At 46.2% G+C, this 19,802-nt stretch overlaps 2 protein-coding genes across 2 annotated transcripts; one reads left to right on the top strand and one right to left on the bottom strand.

Moving 5' to 3' along the window:
* The first annotated feature begins 90 nt into the window (after positions 1-90).
* LOC311351418 (activity-dependent neuroprotective protein 2a-like) lies at positions 91-14,590 on the top strand. The gene is made up of 17 exons (XM_084471555.1): positions 91-391; positions 2,473-2,582; positions 3,010-3,099; positions 3,330-3,623; positions 4,066-4,255; positions 4,989-5,194; positions 5,926-6,231; positions 6,814-6,978; positions 7,287-7,511; positions 7,911-8,027; positions 8,421-8,507; positions 8,636-9,001; positions 9,675-10,007; positions 10,553-10,908; positions 11,574-11,727; positions 11,961-12,141; positions 12,605-14,590. The coding sequence occupies exons 2-17, from the start codon at positions 2,475-2,477 to the stop codon at positions 12,811-12,813; spliced, it is 3,387 nt and encodes a 1,128-aa protein (XP_084327681.1). The 5' UTR covers positions 91-391; positions 2,473-2,474; the 3' UTR covers positions 12,814-14,590.
* Positions 14,591-15,075: 485 nt separating this feature from the next.
* On the bottom strand, positions 15,076-19,398 carry rbfa (ribosome binding factor A). The gene is made up of 9 exons (XM_084471493.1): positions 19,148-19,398; positions 18,768-18,798; positions 18,140-18,253; positions 17,730-17,771; positions 17,408-17,520; positions 16,792-16,876; positions 16,248-16,300; positions 15,798-15,948; positions 15,076-15,423 (listed from the first exon to the last, which is right to left on the bottom strand). The coding sequence occupies exons 1-9, from the start codon at positions 19,384-19,386 to the stop codon at positions 15,178-15,180; spliced, it is 1,074 nt and encodes a 357-aa protein (XP_084327619.1). The 5' UTR covers positions 19,387-19,398; the 3' UTR covers positions 15,076-15,177.
* Between the last annotated feature and the right edge of the window lie 404 nt (positions 19,399-19,802).

Here is a 19,802-nt window from a genome sequence, read left to right as displayed (position 1 = left end):
ACCAGCCCCAAGCCTCTGATTGGTCTCTTAACCAGACAGTCTAGCAATGACTCTGACGTCACTTCCCCACTTCCTGTCCGCCATGTTACCTCGCAATAGAGTTGTGTTATTGGCAGGAATGAACAAAAAGGGGGCATGGTTAGTATTCGAGTAAGTTAAGTTCGATGCGGCGCGTCTGTACACGGCGGATTAGCGGTAGTAGTGATAAGAGAAGTGGCTTCCGGGGACCCGCATCTGTTCGGGTAACAATTTCGTGAGCGCGCCCGAGTGACGCCGAAGCCCTAGCCCTCGCGCCGGATTGGTGAAGGAGGACGCACGGGCACGCCAGCCCCGGTACAAGTAGCGCTGCCCTCCAGCCTCCTCCAGACGAGACATCAACACGCACGACCAGGTGGGCCACGGACAACCGATTTATATCTCCGAGACCGTCCTGTTACGCACCAACCCGTACACGGGAACCCGGTACAAAGTTGTGTTGAATGGCACTCGGAGCTACTCGGCTACGCTCGCTAGCTCGTAGGTCCGCCCGACTGCTCAGCCGTTGTAGTTCCATGCCCGTTATCCAGCTACACAATATCCACGTTAAGCTCCAGAAGGACCTGGGTTCAGATCTGGTTTGGTAAAGATCAGGCTAGCCCAGGTAGCTGCTTGTGTTCCGCTGGGTGGTGGCAAAGCTTGTGTTGACAAATGGTGATGTGTGCATGACAATGCCACGATCAAATGCCGTTATCCTGCTTACGCAAAGTATTTATTTGTGTGAGTCCCCCGAACGCAATTGTTAAGCACACAATTGACACTGAGATCTCCCCCCTCCCTCCCTACTGGCACGCCCCCCAGAGTCCTGCTCTGAGGATGGAGGAAAGTGAAGCAGGAGTCAGAAGTTGACATGATGCAGGATCCTTGACAGGATCCTTGTCGTTTTAGGGGATGTTGATCGTATCAGAGGAGGGGTTTGAATCATGGCTGTGTGTGTATTGCTGTTGTGTTTATATACACAGATGCTTTAGTATGATATATGCTCAGGTCAGTCAAACAAAGCATTTTTGTGGATCTAAAATTGAGGTTGTGTGACAAGAATTTAGAAACGTGTGACTGATGCACCTCTTGATAATCAGCATAGTGCTGCTTCTGGTCCACTGATGTCCTGAGGGCTTAACTAACAACAGCCAAGTGGAGGGTTAAGTGTAATTTGAGATTTCTTGAGAAAGGAAAGAAACCTTGAGCGTGGGACCACAGTCACCATGCAGCCCCCAGCTTGGTTATCAAGCAGAGCTCTGCAGATACTGGACAGACTTTAAATCCAAACTTTGGCTCATCAAGAGGAATATATTCACTGTGACAACAGTCAAAGGGATAATGCAGTAAATACTAAACAGTAAATGCTATTTAAATCAACCATTTGTAGGCAGAGTATAATGCTTATTGTTATTAAATATTAATACAGACCTATATGTTATTGTCGTTACTTTTAGGACTACAAAGGTGCATAATCACAATGACAACATAAGAACATGATAATAAATTATACTATTAATTATTATTATCAATTCAATGTTAAACATAAGAGTCTTTTGAAATGAATCTTTAGAATGATGTACAGGAAGTTCTTGATAATTCCCCATAGCGGTCCCCTGAAGAAGAAAATATCAATCAACATAACATTGAACATCTGCAGACACTTGGACTAAAACAGTCTCCAAACCTCTATAAAAGATAACATTTGAACATATCGACACATTTAAATCCAACAACTGTATTCTGCAGTGGCGGCTGCTGGTTTTTCAAAGAGGGGAAGCTCATTTTCGGCCCACATCATATAAATTGTCAATTTATTTATATGTAAATTCTGCGCTCTTTTCCTTTTCAAGGAAATTATATGTAACCCTTTCATACCAACTAGCTGTCTTTTCTTCTGTGACTTGACCAGTGTCCTCTCAATGGCCAGCAGAGCTAGGCTGCTTAAACGGCCTTGGTCCATTGTGTTAGGTGTAGGACTTGAGCTGCTTTAAACAGGAGAAGCTCCTTTCTACACCTCCAGATGTAGCTCCAATTGTTGCCACTAATGAGAACAGTTTATTAAGCTGAGGCATTGCACTGTCCAACTCCATGTCTTTGACATGGAGTATGTACGTGTATGTACCATTAAATCTTTGAAATCTTAGGGGAAGCCGAGCTTCCCTTGTCTTAAAGAAATCTTAAAGAAATCGCCACTGGTATTCTGAAATATTCTCAATTCATATACTTACCCCATTTTTCTCTAACATCTGGTCTATCGGTGAATAGAATTTAATATATGTTTTTCGTGAATCAATCAGATTAATGGATCTTCAAAGTTAAGCTATAATCTTATACAAGTCTTCAATGTCTGTGGGCTATTGTTTGAAACCAGCTGACGTCCCACCATTGAAAGTGGTGGAGACACATTGAAACGGGCCAGTTGTGCTCACTGCTCTTGCGTCTCCATCCCAACAGATATGTACCAGGTTCCAGTCCAGAGGCTTGACAGAATCAGAACTTCCAGGAAGAGAGTCAAAGAAATACTGACAGACATAGGACTGAATTCTTGCCAAGACTTCCTAAAGGTGGGTTCATCACTTAAAAAACTTTTTTTGTAACAACTTATGAGGTTGTTCGCAAATTATTTAAAAATGATATAAAAAGGGGAACAAAACGCATGAGTGCACATCAGGTGGTTATGGGCATGGAAGTGGTTCAGGCTGATATTAGGCTTCCCCCAAGGTGCCTCAGTCGACTCTGAGGAGCCCCGGGGCCCCCAGATACCAGATACACTGGAGGGATTGTACCTCCTGTTCGGCCCCGGGGCCGTCTCAGGAGCCACCAGCAGGAGCTGGAGGATGTTGCCAGGGAAACGGGGACATCTGTAGTTGCCCTGTTGCCACGGAAACCCTGATTTTTGATGGGCAGAATGTAGAGATGGATATTGCTATTTCCCCCCCCCCCCCCCCCCAGTTTTTGCTCCCTCCGCAATTGTCTTCTGTTCTTCCCCAGGACGAGGAGAGTGTTGAAAATGGTGAGCAGTGCTTTAAGAACACAGATTGGAACGACCTCACAGACTGTTACCAGACCAAGAGGAAAAAGGTGAGCAAAATCCATATCACAACATTATAGACTAATCAAAGAAACGCCTGAAACTACCTAAAAGTAATTGAATCATCATAGCAATATCCGTTCAGATTTATTGAATCTCATCTTGTCTACTTTAAACAAATTCCATACCCGTCGGTGAATAATCCGAGGGCTCTCCGTCCATTCCCCCGGCCTCTAACCCCGTGTCGCGCGCCTCGCTCCCCCCCCCCCCCCCCCCTCAGTGGTGCTACCGCACCCAGCCCCTGTGCTGCTCCCTCTGCTGGTTCTCCTGCCGCTCCTGGCAAACCTTCCGGAACCACGTCCAGCGCTGCCACGACGAAGAGGCGGACCTGGCCTCGCTCTCACCGTGCCCCGCGTGCGCCTACGTATCCCGGCCCGACCTCCTCGCCAGACACGCCAAGCTGTTCCACGCACCGCCACAGGCGTCGGCGGCGAGTGGCAGCACCAGCAACGGCAACGCGAGCAACAAGGTCGCCAAGACCCTGACGGCGAGAACGCCCGCCTCCGCTACAGAGGTGGGGTGTTTTACGATGGTTGTTAGGTTACGGCCTTCACTTTTCAAATGCTTCACTCGGCAAATTGTCCTCTTGAATTAATTAAAAGATATTACTTCTTTTTTTTGTCATCATTCAGCTATGAGCCTGGATTTATTAGGGTTAAACTATTGAACCCGTACACTATTATTGCTTTAAAAATTAATTATTATGTTTAATAATGCCGTGATGCTGTAAAGAGCAGTGCCTGACTACCTCTTTCTCGTGCAGCAAGAAGTCTGATCCTTAGTAAAAGGATTCCCATGAAAAGAAGTGTGTGTGTGTGTGTGTGTGTGTGTGTGTGTGTGTGTGTGTGTGTGTGTGTGTGTGTGTGTGTGTGTGTGTGTGTGTGTGTGTGTGTGTGTGTGTGTGTGTGTGTGTGTGTGTGAGATCTCATTGTGGTTTTGTTATTGTGCTCCTGCAGGCCGGCGTGCGTGTCACCACGGTGGGTCCGGGCGGCGATAAGTACTCGTGCGCCGCCTGCGGTTTCCATGACAGCCTGCTGTATGTGATGAGAAAACATGTCCTGCTCAATCACTGCAAGTCCCTGCTGCAGCGCTACTACGGGTGCCACGTCACCACTGTGAAGAAGAAGGCCAAGCCTGCGCAAAACGGTAGCCACTTCTCATAGGGCTGTGCAATTAATCTCATTTTGATCGAGTTTTCGAATTTTGGGTCAAACGATCTCCAAATGAATATAATCGAGTTGAAACGATACTATATATATATATATGTATATTTATTGAATGCTTAATAGAAATTGCAGAACAGCTGATACATATTTGTACATTAATTTTGATTTGAAACATTTTGTGTAGGGGAAATTTGTAAGTTCTCAGTTATAAAGTGTTTTTTTGGAGAGAAATGCTGAATAAATGCAATAAAAATAATAAAATAAAAATAATCGTTTGACTCATCGGGATTTCAATATTGACCAAAATAATCGTGATTATGTTTTTTTTTTCAAAATCAAGCGGCTCTAACATATCCTGTAGCGTGCCGTTAACGGCACCTTATTTTCACGGCGGGTTTCTCTTTTAGAGGACCAAAGGGATTCACTTTCCCCCGGCCCACGTGTACTGTATCTTCTGTCAAGTTTTATATTGCCTCTGCCGAAGATTTTCGTATTATGTGATTTATGCTGCTTGGAATGATTGTGTGTGGCCACTGATGTGGTCTCCCTCCCCCCCCTCCAAGTTATTTAAAACTCATCTGCACATCAAAAGGCGTCCTGCTTCTGTCTTAGCGGCTCTGTGTAAACTGAACTTTGTCGCTGACACTGTCTGTCACAGTGCATTTTACATATTTCAACTGACGTCTTTGTTATCTTGTCCTTTTTCCTCCCAGATAACCCTGGCAGCAAGGAGCCCAGTGCTGTGGTAGCGCAGTCCAAGTTCTTCTGCTGCGCGTGCAAGATGCCGGCGGAGACGTCCGAGCACCTCCTGTACCACCTGCTGAGCTCCGCCAAGCACCAGGAGCTCCAGGCCCACATCAAGCCCCTGCTGGTGGTGCACTGCTGCACCATCGCCAAAATCGCCCCGGCCGGGAGCAAGGTGAATGGGAATGACTGATTATATCCAGACATGTTTGGCGTTGTAATATATTTATAGAAAAAATATATAAAAATAATATATTTGTAGAAAAAAAAACGGGTTAAAAAAGGGTTTCAAGTGTTTTTAAGTGCGAGTCGTATTGATTGTTGACCTACTCAACTGGCCAGTAATTGCTTCGGAGTATATACATGATGTGGACGTTTAAATACATATAGACATTGTAATGCAATTCTATGTGAATTGTGTTAACATCAAATAGCTCCTAAACTAGGATTTAGCTTTGGATGGTCGAAATAACATTAAAGAATCTGTTATATTCTTTCTGTATATATTCTTTTCACTGCTAAGTCTGTTGAGCCACTGCCTATAAGAAATATAATGGAATGGAGATGAACACAACAGACAGGAGCGTTAGATCAGTCACTGACCCTCTTTTGGTCATGCAGAATACCTGCCTCACAATGATTCACTACGTAGTAGTGTTGTGCTTGGCCTCTGGTATTGATGCTTGCAGCTTTCTCGCGAGCCGCTCATCCAAACATCTTCACACTCTACACGGCACTTCGTTAGGTCCTCAGCAATACACCCCGCCAAGTGTGAAGTCGATCGGATTAACTTTTTTCGAGAAGAGATGCATACATGCATCCATCCATCCATCCATCCATGCACCAGAGACTCCTTTACTGTCATTAACGCGGCCCTGCTGTTTGTCCCTGTGAACCCGTCCTCAGCCCCAGGGTCCAGAGCTGCCCCACCTGGCTCCCCGGGCCCTGCAGCAGGTGGTCTCCCTGGTCTCCAAAGGCATGGTGAACCTCCCCCCCGTCAACGGGACGTCGGCGCCCTCCAAGAAGACGGTGCTGTTGGCCACGCACTCCCAGCCCACCTCTCTGGTCTGCTCGGCCGGCGGGGGGCGACAGGTTCTGGTGGCCAATCAGAAAGCGGCCCCTGGCGTGCCGGTACGTGCCGCCCCCGTCCAGCCGTCGTGTTCGAGCAAACCCGTCAGCTTCGTGATGTCGTCGGGAGCGCAGGGCAACCAGGTACGCACCGCGCCCCCGGGGGGTTTCCTCTGGTGTGTGTTCTACGGTGTCTATTAAAGGGGAGAGGTTATGCCTCCAGGTGTGAGCGTGATTAGTGTGAGCATGACAAGCCGTGTTTTAGTGACATCACAAGTGGGAGTGTCCACCTAGATGTGTGATGGATCAGTCTCTCAGCCAACCCAGTGGACTGTAGCAAATGTTGCATATCTATCCATCACACATCTAGTTCGAGTTCACCTGGACTCTGCATAGCGTCCTCCGTTACCCCCCACCACCCCTTCTCCTCCTTTACTCTCCTAAAATCCCAGCTCTTGTGCACTTATTGTATGTTGTAAGTCGTGGCACTTAAAAATAGTACTTTGCATTGTGTAGTGTCTTATCCTAGCTGTCTTTGTTGTATACGGGGAATCAGTTAACCTAGCAATTGCACGTGCTTGGCACTTGTTTCTATGAACATCCTTACTGTACCGACAGCCATATATTGTTGTTTCTCTTTCTTCTGACAAATGTAGTTTACTTTAAGTCGCTTTGGGTAAAAGCGTCTGCTAAATGTAAATGTGTCTGTCCTGCCCTGTGCACCAGATTCCTCTGACCATGACGATGACGGGCTCCAGCCCAGGCCAGACCCAGCAGGTGCTGCTGCCCGCGGGTCTCACCCTCAACCTGGGGGCCAAGATGGGCTCTGTCGGGCCTCCCGGCCAACCGCTGCTCTTCAGCCAGGGGCGGGGGGGGCAGATAGAGATGCAGGTGGGTGCATTTGTTTGTTCTTCACCACAACTCCTCAACTCCTCTTAACCAGTCCGGCTCACGATGAATCAGTGGTGGGGTTTGCGTGGGGGCTTCCTGCTCCAGACTGAAATGACTGCGCGGTGCCAGACCCATTCAATCCAATTTGCGTGTTGCGCTGTTGTTCCCAGCTGGCCCTCCCGTTTGAGTTATATCTGTGAGGTCAGGGCCCTGATGTGACCCAAATATTGCAGGGCAAGGTTTTTTTAGGAATGTTTTATCTATTTGTTCTTCTAATTGTGCTCCTGCTGTATTGGATGTGAGAACAGTTGACCACCTCGTCGGGCCAGCAGATGGTTCTTACGCAGGGGAAAGTCACGACGGCAGGCGCCGGCGCCCCCCAGACCCTCCTGTCCGACGGGAAGGCAGCAGGAGGCCAGTCCATGGTGCTGACCCAGGGGAAGGCCCTGGGGCCGTCCATGGTCTTGGCCCCCAGCAATACCAACTCCTTTACTGCCATGGCGCCCAGCCAGTCCCTGCTGATCGGAGGCCAAGTGAGTACAGCGTTCTCCATTCTAATCCATTCTGGTTCCTCTAATATCACCAGCTTAGTTCGTGCAATGGCTGCCACTGTAATTTCCCTTCCTAAGTATCAATTATGACCTATTACTTGAATGTCTGAAAGATCTCATATCATGCTTTTTTTTTTAGGGTTAATACTTTCATTTGTGGGTACTACTACAATAGGGTTATATGCTTGTATGTTAAAAAATACCCCTTATTATTCGCACACATTCTGCTGTGATTGGTTGATCGCTTTGCACGTGTGTCGTGCAAAGTGAGCGTGTGTCGTGTGTCGGTCCTATAACAGTCTAAAGCAAAGGGAATAGTCTTTAAAAACTTTTTAAAAGGAAACCTTGTGTGGTTTAATTGACTTCTCTTGTTGTTCACAGGTGGGTTCTGTTCGTCCCATGATGTTGAACCAAGGATTGTCTATACAGGCCCAGCAGCCAGGAGGGACGCTTCTGTCTTCACACCCAACTCTGGGCTTCATCGCCACCGGCAACAAGGTGAGAACGCTCCACCTTGGTTCTTTACTGTCGTTACTCTTTCTTATTGAACAGTTTAAATGAGGCAAGGAGGACATTTCAGACCATCTGAGAGCATCTCTTCTTCCCCATTATGTTAACGCAATAACGTAGAGCTGTAGTGTATAGTATACTAGTTATATATAGAGCTGCAGGCATAAGAGTATTTTTTTTCCATACTAATACTAATTGAATAGGCATTTTGAAGACCCCCTTCTCTAATTGCTTTATAATGACAAGATTATACTTTATTTATACAGCACTTTTCAAAACGGACAAGACTCTGTGCCTGTGTTTGGTTCACTCTATATCATGTTTTCTTAGCCTTTTGTGAATGCCTTTTAAAGAAGCATTACTGACTCATTGCTCCTCCAGGTGGGCCCTGGCCAGTCCCTGATGTTGAACCAAGGTCTGTCCTTACAGTCCTCCCCGTCTATGAGGCTGATACCTACAGGAAACAAGGTAGGCCCACGCAAACACCTCCATAACCAGCACTGTGGTCCAATTCACTATAGATTGCACACAACTCAGAAACAGACACAGAAACAGAACCGTAGTGCAAACTGAGATTTTCAACGCCCCTTTTCCAGGTCAACGGCATGCCCACCTACACCCTCGCCGCCGTGCAGATGGCCGTCCCCGTTCAGTCCGCCGTGGCCAAGCCTCCGGTGCTGGTCAACGTACCTCCACAAGCTCCGTCTGCGCCGCCCATCACACAGGCGCCCAGCCCCAGCGCGGTGCACATCAGCAGGGCGGCCGTGTCCTCGCCCGCAGGGAAGGCACCCGCAGCCGCCGTCCCGCAAGCCAACCCCAGTCCGGTACCGGCCGTGCGGACGGAGGGGTCCTCCCCCGCGGGCGTCCCACAAGACAACCCCGGCCTGCCACGGCTGAGGCCCAATCGCGGCGTCGTGTCGTCAGCCACAGGCAAAGCACTGGGGGCAAAGAGTCAGTTTGTGGTAAGAGAGTGGATTTTTGTGTTTTTGTTTTCATTCCTCAAAGGTCGTCCGAAGTTTGTATTATAGATATTTTATAGGATATTTGATTTAGTCAAGTCTTTTATTATTGCCAAACGACACAAGTCGTCTGGAATTCATCTTGGTGTTTTGGCTCACACAGGACAGTACAAGACCATACAGAAAAAAAGGAGAAAACTAATCTGACGGGACATACACAAAAGACATCACATTTACAATGCGGAACGTCACCATAGAAATCCTTTATGTTGACTATAAGGTTGTAATGCAGGTTTCCCTGTATTACGGTTGTAATGGGTCACAATCCTCCCCATTCGCTTCGCATTACACATTGTGCCCTATTCCAAACCAGGCCAGTAGACTACTCTGTAAACCACATGTCAAACTCAGAGGCACCATGCTTTGCTTGTAAATAGTCTTGTTTTAAGTATAAAGCTATGTTATATATATAGTATATGGCAATATTATGAATAAATACTAAAAGATCCACTCATACAACAAAACCAACGTTCCTCTACAAACCTAATATGAGAGATGTCTTGAACTACCAAAAAACTCTCTGCATTGAAAAGTGAGGCTCTCCCTCCACAAACCCCCATAAACCAACCAAACCCTTCACCCCCCCCCTCCCGTCTGCCTTCCCCTGGGTGTGCAGACGTGGAGCGCGTCCGGGGTCCTGGAGTGCCAGCGCTGTCAGAGCGTCTTCACGGACCAGGGGCTGTATCCGCATCTCCTCCACGGCATGAAGTGCCTCCTGTGCCCCCTGGTCTTCTACACCCTCCGCCAGCTGGTGAGCCACTGCGACGAGGCCCACAGCCTGGCCGGGGCCGTCAACCGCGACCTGCTGTGGAAGAACCACCGGCTGCTGGTCACCAAGGACAGCCGCCTGCTCTCCCCGACGGCCATCGTCAGCCTCAAGGTCCCCAAGGACATGCTGGGCATCCAGGAGCTGCACCTGGCGCTGGTGTCCAAGGACACGGACCTGGAGGTGGGTGGTGGTGGTGGTTAGGGGTGGTGGTGGCGGCGGTGGTGGCGGTGGTCTTTATCGCCCCGGCGTCGGGTGTGTTGCCACCATAGGCCGTTGTCGTCATCTCCCCGTGTGGGTGCCGTGGAAACGCTCGTCCAGATCAGCGTTTTGCTTGCGCGTTTGTTGCAGACGGGAGATGCACGTTGTTCTAACGTCGACAGATACAGGGTGGGCGGGGGGGGGGTGGGGGGCAAGCGTTTTGAAAATATGCCTCTTCTGACATCACAAGTGGGCGTGTCCACCTAGATGTGTGACGGATAGAGGAGCAGCGTCTGCTACGGTCCACTGGGTAGGCTGGTAGACTGATCTGTCCAGCAGCACTAGCAGCATCTAGGTGGACACGCCCACTTAACGTAATGGCTAATCACACTGACAGCTGGTGCTATAATATGTCACCTTTAACACCCCCCCTCATCGTAAACCTCCTCCTCACTGTTGCTCTCTGACCTCTGTCTTAATCCCCACCACCTCCACCCCCACCGACTCTCTCTCTCTCTCCCCCCCAGGTCATGCACCTCCAGCTGACGGAGCTGCCGACCAAGCCCGAGTCGTCGCAGGGCCAGCCCTCGTGTCCCTTCTGCACGGACCTGCGGCCCCGGGGCCCCGCCGCTGACGTGCAGCACCTGCGCCGGCGCCACCACGTCATGCACGCCATCCACGCCATCCTCAAGACGCCCGCCTTCAAGTGCGTGTACTGCCTGGGCGTGTACATGGAGCCGTCGAGCGCGCGCACCATCTCCATCCACGTGCAGCGCTGCCGCTGCGCGCCCCGCAGCGCCAAGCGGGCGGAGCGCCTGCTCAACCCGGACCCCGCCGCCGCCGCCACCAGGGGGCCCGCCGGCGGGCCCACCGACGCCGCGAGGTAGTGGGGCCTCTGGCCGTCGGTCATTGGTTGCAATTTCGTTTTATGAAAACAAATATTAGCGATATGGCTCAAAGACGTGTCGCGATATAACTTGGTCATGTTGATCGATAATCGATGACTATTGATGATTGTAGTGACCTAAAAAGACGAGGAATTACCATGCTGGATTTAAACACTTCTGTTTAACACTTAACATGGCCTTCCACAACAATCCCAGCTGCTAGATTCGGTGGTCCAGTCTCTTATCGATATATATTGAACATGTTTTATATTGATATTGATCAAAAGTCTATCACGATTCGATAATTGATTGTTCTATTGCCCAGGCCTAAGCTATATATAATATATAATATAATAAAAGCTTATTAGACTACCCGGATGGCAGCGCCATTGCAGAAGTAGTCTAAAGAAATAACATTCTAAAAAAGGTGAACGGACCTACGGTCTGTAGAGCAATCATGAGATCTTTAGGCTGAATTTCCCTTGTTATCATCGGGAGATGAGGGCTTGTTAATCCATGCCGTCCAAAGTGTTGGCATACAATAGCGTTGTGTTTTATGTCCATATCATGGGGCCCGTCCCTTTTGCATGAGTTGTATCAATCGGAGGCCCAGCTTAACCCCATGGAGCCAAGGACCTGACTCCGGTGTCTCCTGCTGTAGGGAGGGGTTGGAGGCCGCGCCCGCTCCTGAGCCCTACGTCGACTCCCCGACAGAAATCCCCGCCGGTTTAGATCAGAGACCACCATCGGAGAGGAAACTCTTCCTGAACAAATACTTCCTCAAGACGCCCTACCCTACACGCAAGGAAATAGAGGTGTGTGTGTGTGTGTGTGTGTGTGTGTGTGTGTGTGTGTGTGTGTGTGTGTGTGTGTGTGTGTGTGTGTGTGTGTGTGTGTGTGTGTGTGTGTGTGTGTGTGTGTGTGTGTGTGTGTGTGTGTGTGTGTGTGTGTGTGTGGCTCATCACATCGCCTCGATGTTAGTTAATATCAACCGATTTAACGTCATTCTAATCGTCATGACAACCGTCCCCCCCCCCCCCCCCGTTAGTTCCTGGTGTGCCGGCTGAAGCTGAGCCAGCCGGAGGTGACGTCCATCTTCAGCTCCAAGAGGAGGCGTTGCCGGGAGGACTGCCGCCGGCGGGGGCTCCGCGTCCTGCTGGGCTTCGACAGCTCGTACCTCAAGGCGGTCAAACACAACCTGGTCATACCGCAGGGCCGGAGCAGCCAAGGTACGGCCGCTACCCAGCGTCCGCCGCTTCTGCCTGGGAGTGGGGAGGGGAGTGGGCTGAGGAGTGATTTGTGTTGTTTCGTACCACTCCGCCGCTGGCCTGACGATGGATCCACTCCAGCCTGTTTTGTTGATAGGCTGAGCAGCTGGATTGGAGCATGGTCACTTTTTAGCCATGAGTTGCAGCAAATATATAATATAATGTTCTAAAAAATATATTTTATTTAAGCGTTAATCAAGGTCTTGGACTTTTTAATCATACTATGTAGAAGTCTTTTAGGATAAATGCATATTGGGACTAAGACCTATGACATCACCAAACAAAACAACGTAGGGAAGATGTGTCCGAGTAGACTGCTGTGTTGTTTGATTAGACACGGGGTTGAATACGCATTCTTGTCAATCGACCAATCAGAGCGCCCTGCTGCTTATCTGAGTCCCCTCGTGCCTCTCTCTCTCCACAGGTCTAGGTCCAGGGGCGAGCAAGGACACTCAGACGCCGACGCTGGTCGAATGCAAGCAGGAGCCCCCGGACCCCGTCGAGATTGCGGGGCCCTTTGGGGACCACCCCTACGCCGAACCCCTAAACCAACCGGGCTCTCTCCAATGCAAGAAAGAGGAGCCTGACAGAACTGAGTTGGGGGACAGCCCTGAGGGGCCCGTGCAGCAATAAGGAAGGACACTAAACCATTCATACAAGATGCACACAGTTTCACTGTCTTCAGGCCAAGGTACTTTTATATCGAAACCTCACTTGAAGCCAAAACGGTACCGGGCATCGAAGTCAGGACGGACCCTAGTGGACGACAGCACTAAGCCAGCTGAAAACCAAGCGTTTCTGTTTTTGTTTCTGCGTGATTGAGTCGTTGTACATTTGCGGTGTGCAGAAGCGAGTGGGGGCAGTAGGTTTGTGGTTCACTGCCATGTTTTTTTTTTCCTCTTTTGTTGGGTGATTGGGATGAAAAAGGTGAAAAGGTGCGTTGACAAAACGCAGTAAAGCAAACGTGCTTAACGAGAGGATGTGGGGCACACGTAAATGTATGTATGGCAGCAGTGTCTGTTCACCAGGATGGTTACTACATAGAAACCCTCACCCAGGTTTCACTAGTAAATCACTCCAAATGGGTACGTACTCTTTTATTTTATTTTCAGGAAGGTTTCTGATGAATGTGCATGTTGAGGCTTGTTTGCGTGGAGCTATGGTGTGTGCCACATCCCATAATAGGTAGGTTCAGCATCCAATTAATCTTGAGTTATTAAACACCAACTTAAATGAAGAACGCAAATGTTCTTAAAAAAATATAAAGTATCCATGTGCCCACATATTTTATTTTGGATATAAAGTATTTAATAACTTTGTACTTCCCCATCATTTTGTCTGTTAATTATGTTGGTTATTTATCTCCTCAAAATATATATTGAATATACACATTCCATTTTACATGGGGTAAAGGATGATGAGGGAATTGTAAATGTGCAAAGAAACATTTGAGCAAAAATAGCAAACCAAACAAAATCAATATCTTGGAAGGGAAAAGCACCATAGGCCAATCAAACGGGGTGGGGGTGGGGTCAGTCGACCCAGGCGACAATAGAAGTGGGCCATGTTGGCTTCGGTCACATGTCTGAGTCGTAAGACGGGCATTGTTCTAGAACAGTAGGACACAACTTTTTAACACAAAGTTTTAATTGGGGGTGTGGCCGATAATAACGGACACTGATTGGTCGGTACACAAGTAGGCAAAAAGTAGGCCAGTTTAAACAGTGATGCTGGGTTTTCCTATTTGACGGTGGAACATTAATACTGCATAGTTTAACCTCCCCTAGCAGGGAAGGGTTGCTCAATAAACTAACTAAATAAATGTCAAGATAACAAAAGTACAATGAGGAAATTAATCTTAGGGAACAATATTGTCCAAATTCACAATAAAAACCACACACATTGCCTTCCTGATCGTAGCGCTGTACCTATATCTCGGTCCTTGAATTATTTACACCGTTTTATTCTGTTTGTCTCTTCACACAAGGCGAGACTAGTTCAGACTCAACGGTGATAGACACTACCAGTACATCCAGTCATTTGTGCTACAGGACGCTGGCTTCTTTTAAAGTCTACACTAAGCGCTTTTCTGCTGTAGGCTCAACACTTGACGCTTTTGGTTGTTTCTGGATTTCTGAAATGAAATGCATGGTGTAGTCTTTTAACAGGGCTGTGGGTGTGGTCTGTTTTTAAGGATGAGCTCCATTCTCTTGTTGCACTTGTCAGTTTGTTTCATGCCCTCTCCCTTTGATCACGTCAAAATCTGCAGGTCTTAAAGGGTAATACATTGCATATCACAACCAATCGATCAGTCTCACTCTGTAGAAACAAGCTACAAAACATATATAATTGCTGTCAAATGCAGCTCGATATTTTTTTTTACTTTGAACAATAAAACTATTTGACATTTTCACAATGAGTATCTTTGTTTCACCATCATCTTTATGGTCCTGTTTGGAATACATGATGATGTACTTGCTAGAGTCTGTACGGTTTTATTTTAATATTTTCCTGTAACACTTAAAACGCTGTTTTCTGCTGTAAATTGCACATCCAGGAGTGCAACCTTTAAAGGACCTCCTCACACCCTGTTTGAACTACTCCACCCACTATTCTGACATAAAAAGCAGGGCCAACCGGTTGCCTATCCTCACGCTTTGACTAAAGTACCTGTGTGTATGTCAAATGATCTACAAAACACAACTTATAAGATAATATGAATATACATTTTGCCATCCCTGGCCAATGAGACCAAAATTCTTGCTAGGCCAAGGGAAGCCTGTGCATTAAAGTGTGATAATGCGACACGCATCACAACTATTCTTACTCCTCAAACTGGAAGCCATTTATAACCACAATATTGATCCCATGGCCATAATGTACAACAATCATTGTTTATTTTACCATGAGGCAAATGCATTCAAACATACATATTTCAGTTCATCTTTTTACCATCACAAATACCACTTGGGACGTCATTGAGCTGTGATTCGTCTGTTATGAGCGCTTCTTTTCCTCCAGGGAAGCGAGTTCTCGTAGATGAGCTTCCTCCTCCCTGAAAGCGCTGCTGTCCTCTGGCTCCTCCTCTTTTAGTTTCTGACCCCGCCCTCGGGGTGTGGCCATGTCTTGCTGAGCCAGTAGAAAGTCCCGGGGTGAGATGTCATCGTCCCGTGGCCGCGCCTTCCTCTTCCTCTTCGAGATGATTTGTTGTCTCTTGTGCTCCTCGATAGCCAACAGCTGCTCCTGAGGACACACACCAAAAACATACTACAGTGTGACATGCAGAGTAAACACGGCACTTGATCAGAGTACCTTTAATGGTTGGCCACATTTCAATTATACATTGTAAAGAAGAACAACAGTGTAGTGCCTTGTGCATTTGCTGACCTACAGGGTAAACATGCCAGGCTGACTTTGTGAGTGCCATGCATATAACAATTATTTGGTTCATTCAAATCTACAAAAGCGAGGCAAAACTGTTACTTTAATTAAACCATTACAGAGCAACAGCACAGACTTATTTAAGAGCCAACGATTTGAACAATGTGTGTATTTGCTTTTTTGGATGCTCCAATAGCTCGGAGATACTAGAAGGGGATGAGGTTTATTTTCCCTACCTGCTGAAGTTCATGCGACTGGCTGTGCGCTGCCGTTTTGGACTGCTGGCACCAGTCTGTGATCTGCTTGTTCAGCAGCCCGTGGTCGATGCCATACAGCGCCGGCTGAGCCGAGAGTGAGACCGGACCCACTTCATCTGCAGCCGTTACCCTGCATGGGTCACAAAGGAAGAACCGTGGATTAGTAGTGCAGACACAAGAAGGGTTTATCACAAAAGAGGAACTACGCACTCCAATTACGAGTTTGCTGCCATCTTTAAGGTTGAAAACTGAATTGATTAGAAATGATTGATAATTGAAAGTTTTCTAGTGATAAACATCACGCTGTCCTGATCAATAATAAAAAAATTTCGAGGGTTATCCTTAACAAACTTAGAGGTGAATGTCTTTAACAGAATGATTACCACAGACAGAAAGTAACATGTAATATGTTAGTCACATGTAAAGCACCTGTCCTCTGGGTGATCCGGACCAAAGTCAGCCTGTTGGAGCAGCATATCCACCTGACAACACACAGACATGACTTGATTACACAGCCATAAATATCCTATCTATATTTAACCCAATGGGACCAACACTACACGATAGCAAACAATGACAGCGGTCTGGAGTGTTATTCTAAATAATCACTGGTCTTTAAACTAAGTAGAGGCATTTGACACAGTAACTCATGGAGTGTTGGATGTTAGTATTGCTTGGGATTTACTTTGACTCAGTAACTGGCATTTGGTTGGGTAAGTAATGGGTCAATGGGGAGCAAATCAATGCCTTTTGGATGTAAACAGTAATTAGCCTCGTTTGACTTTGTGTATTAATGATTCATAAGTAGATTTGCCGTTATACATATTATGGAAGGCCATCCATCTACAAACAAAATGTTTTATACAGTGAAAATTCATCTTATTAGCTAATCAATACACGATAATGCAATCAGTCTTAGATAAATAAATAAAAAACACATTGTGACATTGTCAACACAATAAATAGAAAGTACCTCATCAAGGGCAGCAAGCTGTTTGTCCCTGAGAAACACAATAGGAGGTACTCCACCCATAATTTGCTGGGACATGATTAGATACCTAGACAGATAAATAAAGAGTCATGAGAAACATACATATAGGTATAAATAATTAAACATAAATCCCCAAAACACAGATATTGCGGTAAAACCAGGTATATCTGGTTTCACATTCCATCATCAGAATACTAACACTGTGAATTATGTATTATTATTTTTTTAAACCGGCATAAAATGTCAGCATTGAGACATGGATCATACCAAGAGACATGGATCACAGAGACATGGATCATACCAAGAGACATGGATCACAGAGACATGGATCACACCAAGAGACATGGATCATACCAAGAGACATGGATCATACCAAGAGACATGGATCACAGAGACATGGATCATACCAAGAGACATGGATCACAGAGACATGGATCACACCAAGAGACATGGATCACAGAGACATGGATCATACCAAGAGACATGGATCACAGAGACATGGATCATACCGAGAGACATGGATCACAGAGGATCACAGAGACATGAATCATACCAAACCGGTGACCTGAGTGCTGAGACAGAGCCTCGCGTTCCTCACCTGATTGGGGCTGCGTTCTTCTCCAAGGTTCTCTGAATCAGCTCGTCTCTCTGGGCGTCTCGGCTGGTTCTCCAGAACACGCGGCAGCTGGAGAAGTCTCGCGCCAGCGAAACCTACGACCAAAACAAAACTGATAAGCTCCAAACAGGGATCGCAATTTGCACAAGCAAACATGAAGACTTCTAGACAGCTAAGTTTTTCTTTTGCATTTTACAAAAACAAAAGTATTTCCATAAGATAGACCCGACTAGTGTTGAGTTATGGTTACCGTTAAGCAGAGAATATATTACATAGACGGTGCATGAGATATGTATATATTTACCTTGGTTATTTCTGGGTTGAAGGTATGGAGTTCCATGCTTAGCTGAGAACAGGAAGAAATGTATATGGAAAATGAATAATGAAGTTTAATGATGAATTGCTCTCATTTAATCTAAATAGTATGGTCAGATATTGGTAGGACACATTGTCAATTGTATAACTATAGGCAAATAATGGCTTATCATAAAGATATGGTCCCAATATGTCATACATACCTTATCATCACCAACAGTAGCAGTAGCCAATGTGAAATCTAGATATCCATATCCATTGACAGACATTACTTAAAAATATTTGTATGGGACCCAAAAATACTAAATTAGTCGGGTTTGAAACAACAGGAAGGGAACTTAAACAAAGGGATGGGTTTCAAAAGCGATGGTTTCTAATGAATGAATGCATTAGCGCTACCTCTGCTGATGTGAGCAGGTCCGTCACAGCCTTATACAGGATCGTGTTGAGGACCTTGCAGCGATGGCTGTCCTCGTGGTCCTTCCTCCGGGGCAGGTTCAGAGGGGAAGGTGTCTACAGGGAAGGGAAGACGTTTCAGCTTCTCCTTTCCAATCCATATCGTCAGCTAATGGAGGCTTTAGCTCAGTTGAATGATGACCTGCTGTTTAAATTGCAAACACATAATATCATCCCTTTTCTTAAACAATTTTTGTATGTACCGTATATGAGCAATGTATGAAGTTAATTTCCATTTAGACACCAAATTTTTTGAAATACTGCATAAATACAATTTCCCCAGGCGTTCAATGCACTAGGACTCAAGACACGTTCAAGACATGTTCCACTACAGTTTTGTAATATAACGAAACTTAATATGTTAATAAATACAGAACAGTTCAACTCTGAATACTGTGTATTATGGATCACCCCTGTATTTTGAGAATGCCAGATTCTTGCCAATATAAAGACTTGTGAAACTAAAACTACTAGACGATACAATGGAAACAAACAACACTTGGGTTAGCGGCCGTGTATGTTGGTTTATTGTGATTGTTGTGATTGTTCTTGGTGTTGTGTTGTGACTGACCGGTGGTGGAGTCTCGTACCAAGTCTTCTTCCTTTCAGATAAAGCACACATTTAGTTAGGACATATTTATTCGTATATACACACACATGGGCTGGGACATGGTACCTCAGCTTACCCTCACACATGTAGGTGGACATTGTACTAAATGTGCAGCAGATTTATTAACAATTCCAATTAACAGTAACACTCTTGAATTGCAGTCTAGGTTATATTGTTTTTTATTATACAGGGTAATGCATGCTATATTTAACATTATATCCCCATATACCTGATGTACCTAATAATAAGTAAAAGGGTCGGTCCGAATCTACTGAAACGTTGCAGTAAAACTGAATAACACATTATTTACAATAACTGAATAAACTTTCCTTAAAACCTACTTGGACTTGTTGATGAGCCTTTTAAGCACGTTTTTGTTTTGGCATACGGCTGTGGTGTGGAGGGTTCGTGGATGAGGGTCGGTGAGGGTAGAAGAGCTGCTGGTACCGGCTGCCTCCAACCATCGCCCTGCCCAGCCAACACTAACCCGCAGGTACTGCCGGCTGACCTGTGTACAGCATCTGACACTGGACCGAACAATCATAGTCTTCAGTAGGTTCATACGCAAAGGTCGAATCATTAGTCGGTTCCGATCGCGACTGCGCTCATCTTCTACTAATGTCTATCTCTGCACAAAACAAAGCAATCAACGTGGAATCATCGAGCTGCCTGACGGTCGAAAGCAAGCTTGCGTATTATCGCGGGGATTGGTTGACTTCGTGTGATTGATTGCACGCACACACATACAGATTTTTTATAATTTAACGAATAATTAGCTGAGTGCAGCAAGCAGCGCTCACCTACTGTTATTCTTAAGGTTTATACTTTCTTTCTCGTTTAAAAAAATATATATATTAAAATACATTTTTCGACCAATCAGATCGCTCGAAAAATATATTTTTCTTCAACCAATCAGACATTATTATTATTAAATAATGTCTCAACATAAAAATGTTGAGACATGCAAAACATTTGACCGCTAATTTCATTCAGTAA

Source organism: Micromesistius poutassou (genome assembly GCF_964030765.1).
Source record: "Micromesistius poutassou genome assembly, chromosome: 8".
Lineage (NCBI taxonomy): Eukaryota > Metazoa > Chordata > Actinopteri > Gadiformes > Gadidae > Micromesistius > Micromesistius poutassou.
The sequence above is the reverse complement of the archived record's forward strand: the minus strand, read 5'-3'. Positions and strand labels throughout refer to the sequence as shown.

What these genes read in the sequence shown, in the direction of transcription:
- rbfa (XM_084471493.1), bottom strand. Translation starts at nt 19,386, where the DNA reads ATGATTCGACCTTTGCGTATGAACCTACTGAAGACTATGATTGTTCGG. An exon ending in AGGCTCATCAACAAGTCCAA is followed by an intron (nt 18,799 to 19,147) that starts GTAGGTTTTAAG and finishes TTTATCTGAAAG; the next exon opens with GAAGAAGACTTGGTACGAGA. An exon ending in CCGGATCACCCAGAGGACAG is followed by an intron (nt 15,949 to 16,247) that starts GTGCTTTACATG and finishes TGACCCATGCAG; the next exon opens with GGTAACGGCTGCAGATGAAG.
- LOC311351418 (XM_084471555.1), top strand. Translation starts at nt 2,475, where the DNA reads ATGTACCAGGTTCCAGTCCAGAGGCTTGACAGAATCAGAACTTCCAGG. An exon ending in GGGCAAAGAGTCAGTTTGTG is followed by an intron (nt 9,002 to 9,674) that starts GTAAGAGAGTGG and finishes CTGGGTGTGCAG; the next exon opens with ACGTGGAGCGCGTCCGGGGT. An exon ending in GCAGGGCCGGAGCAGCCAAG is followed by an intron (nt 12,142 to 12,604) that starts GTACGGCCGCTA and finishes CTCTCTCCACAG; the next exon opens with GTCTAGGTCCAGGGGCGAGC.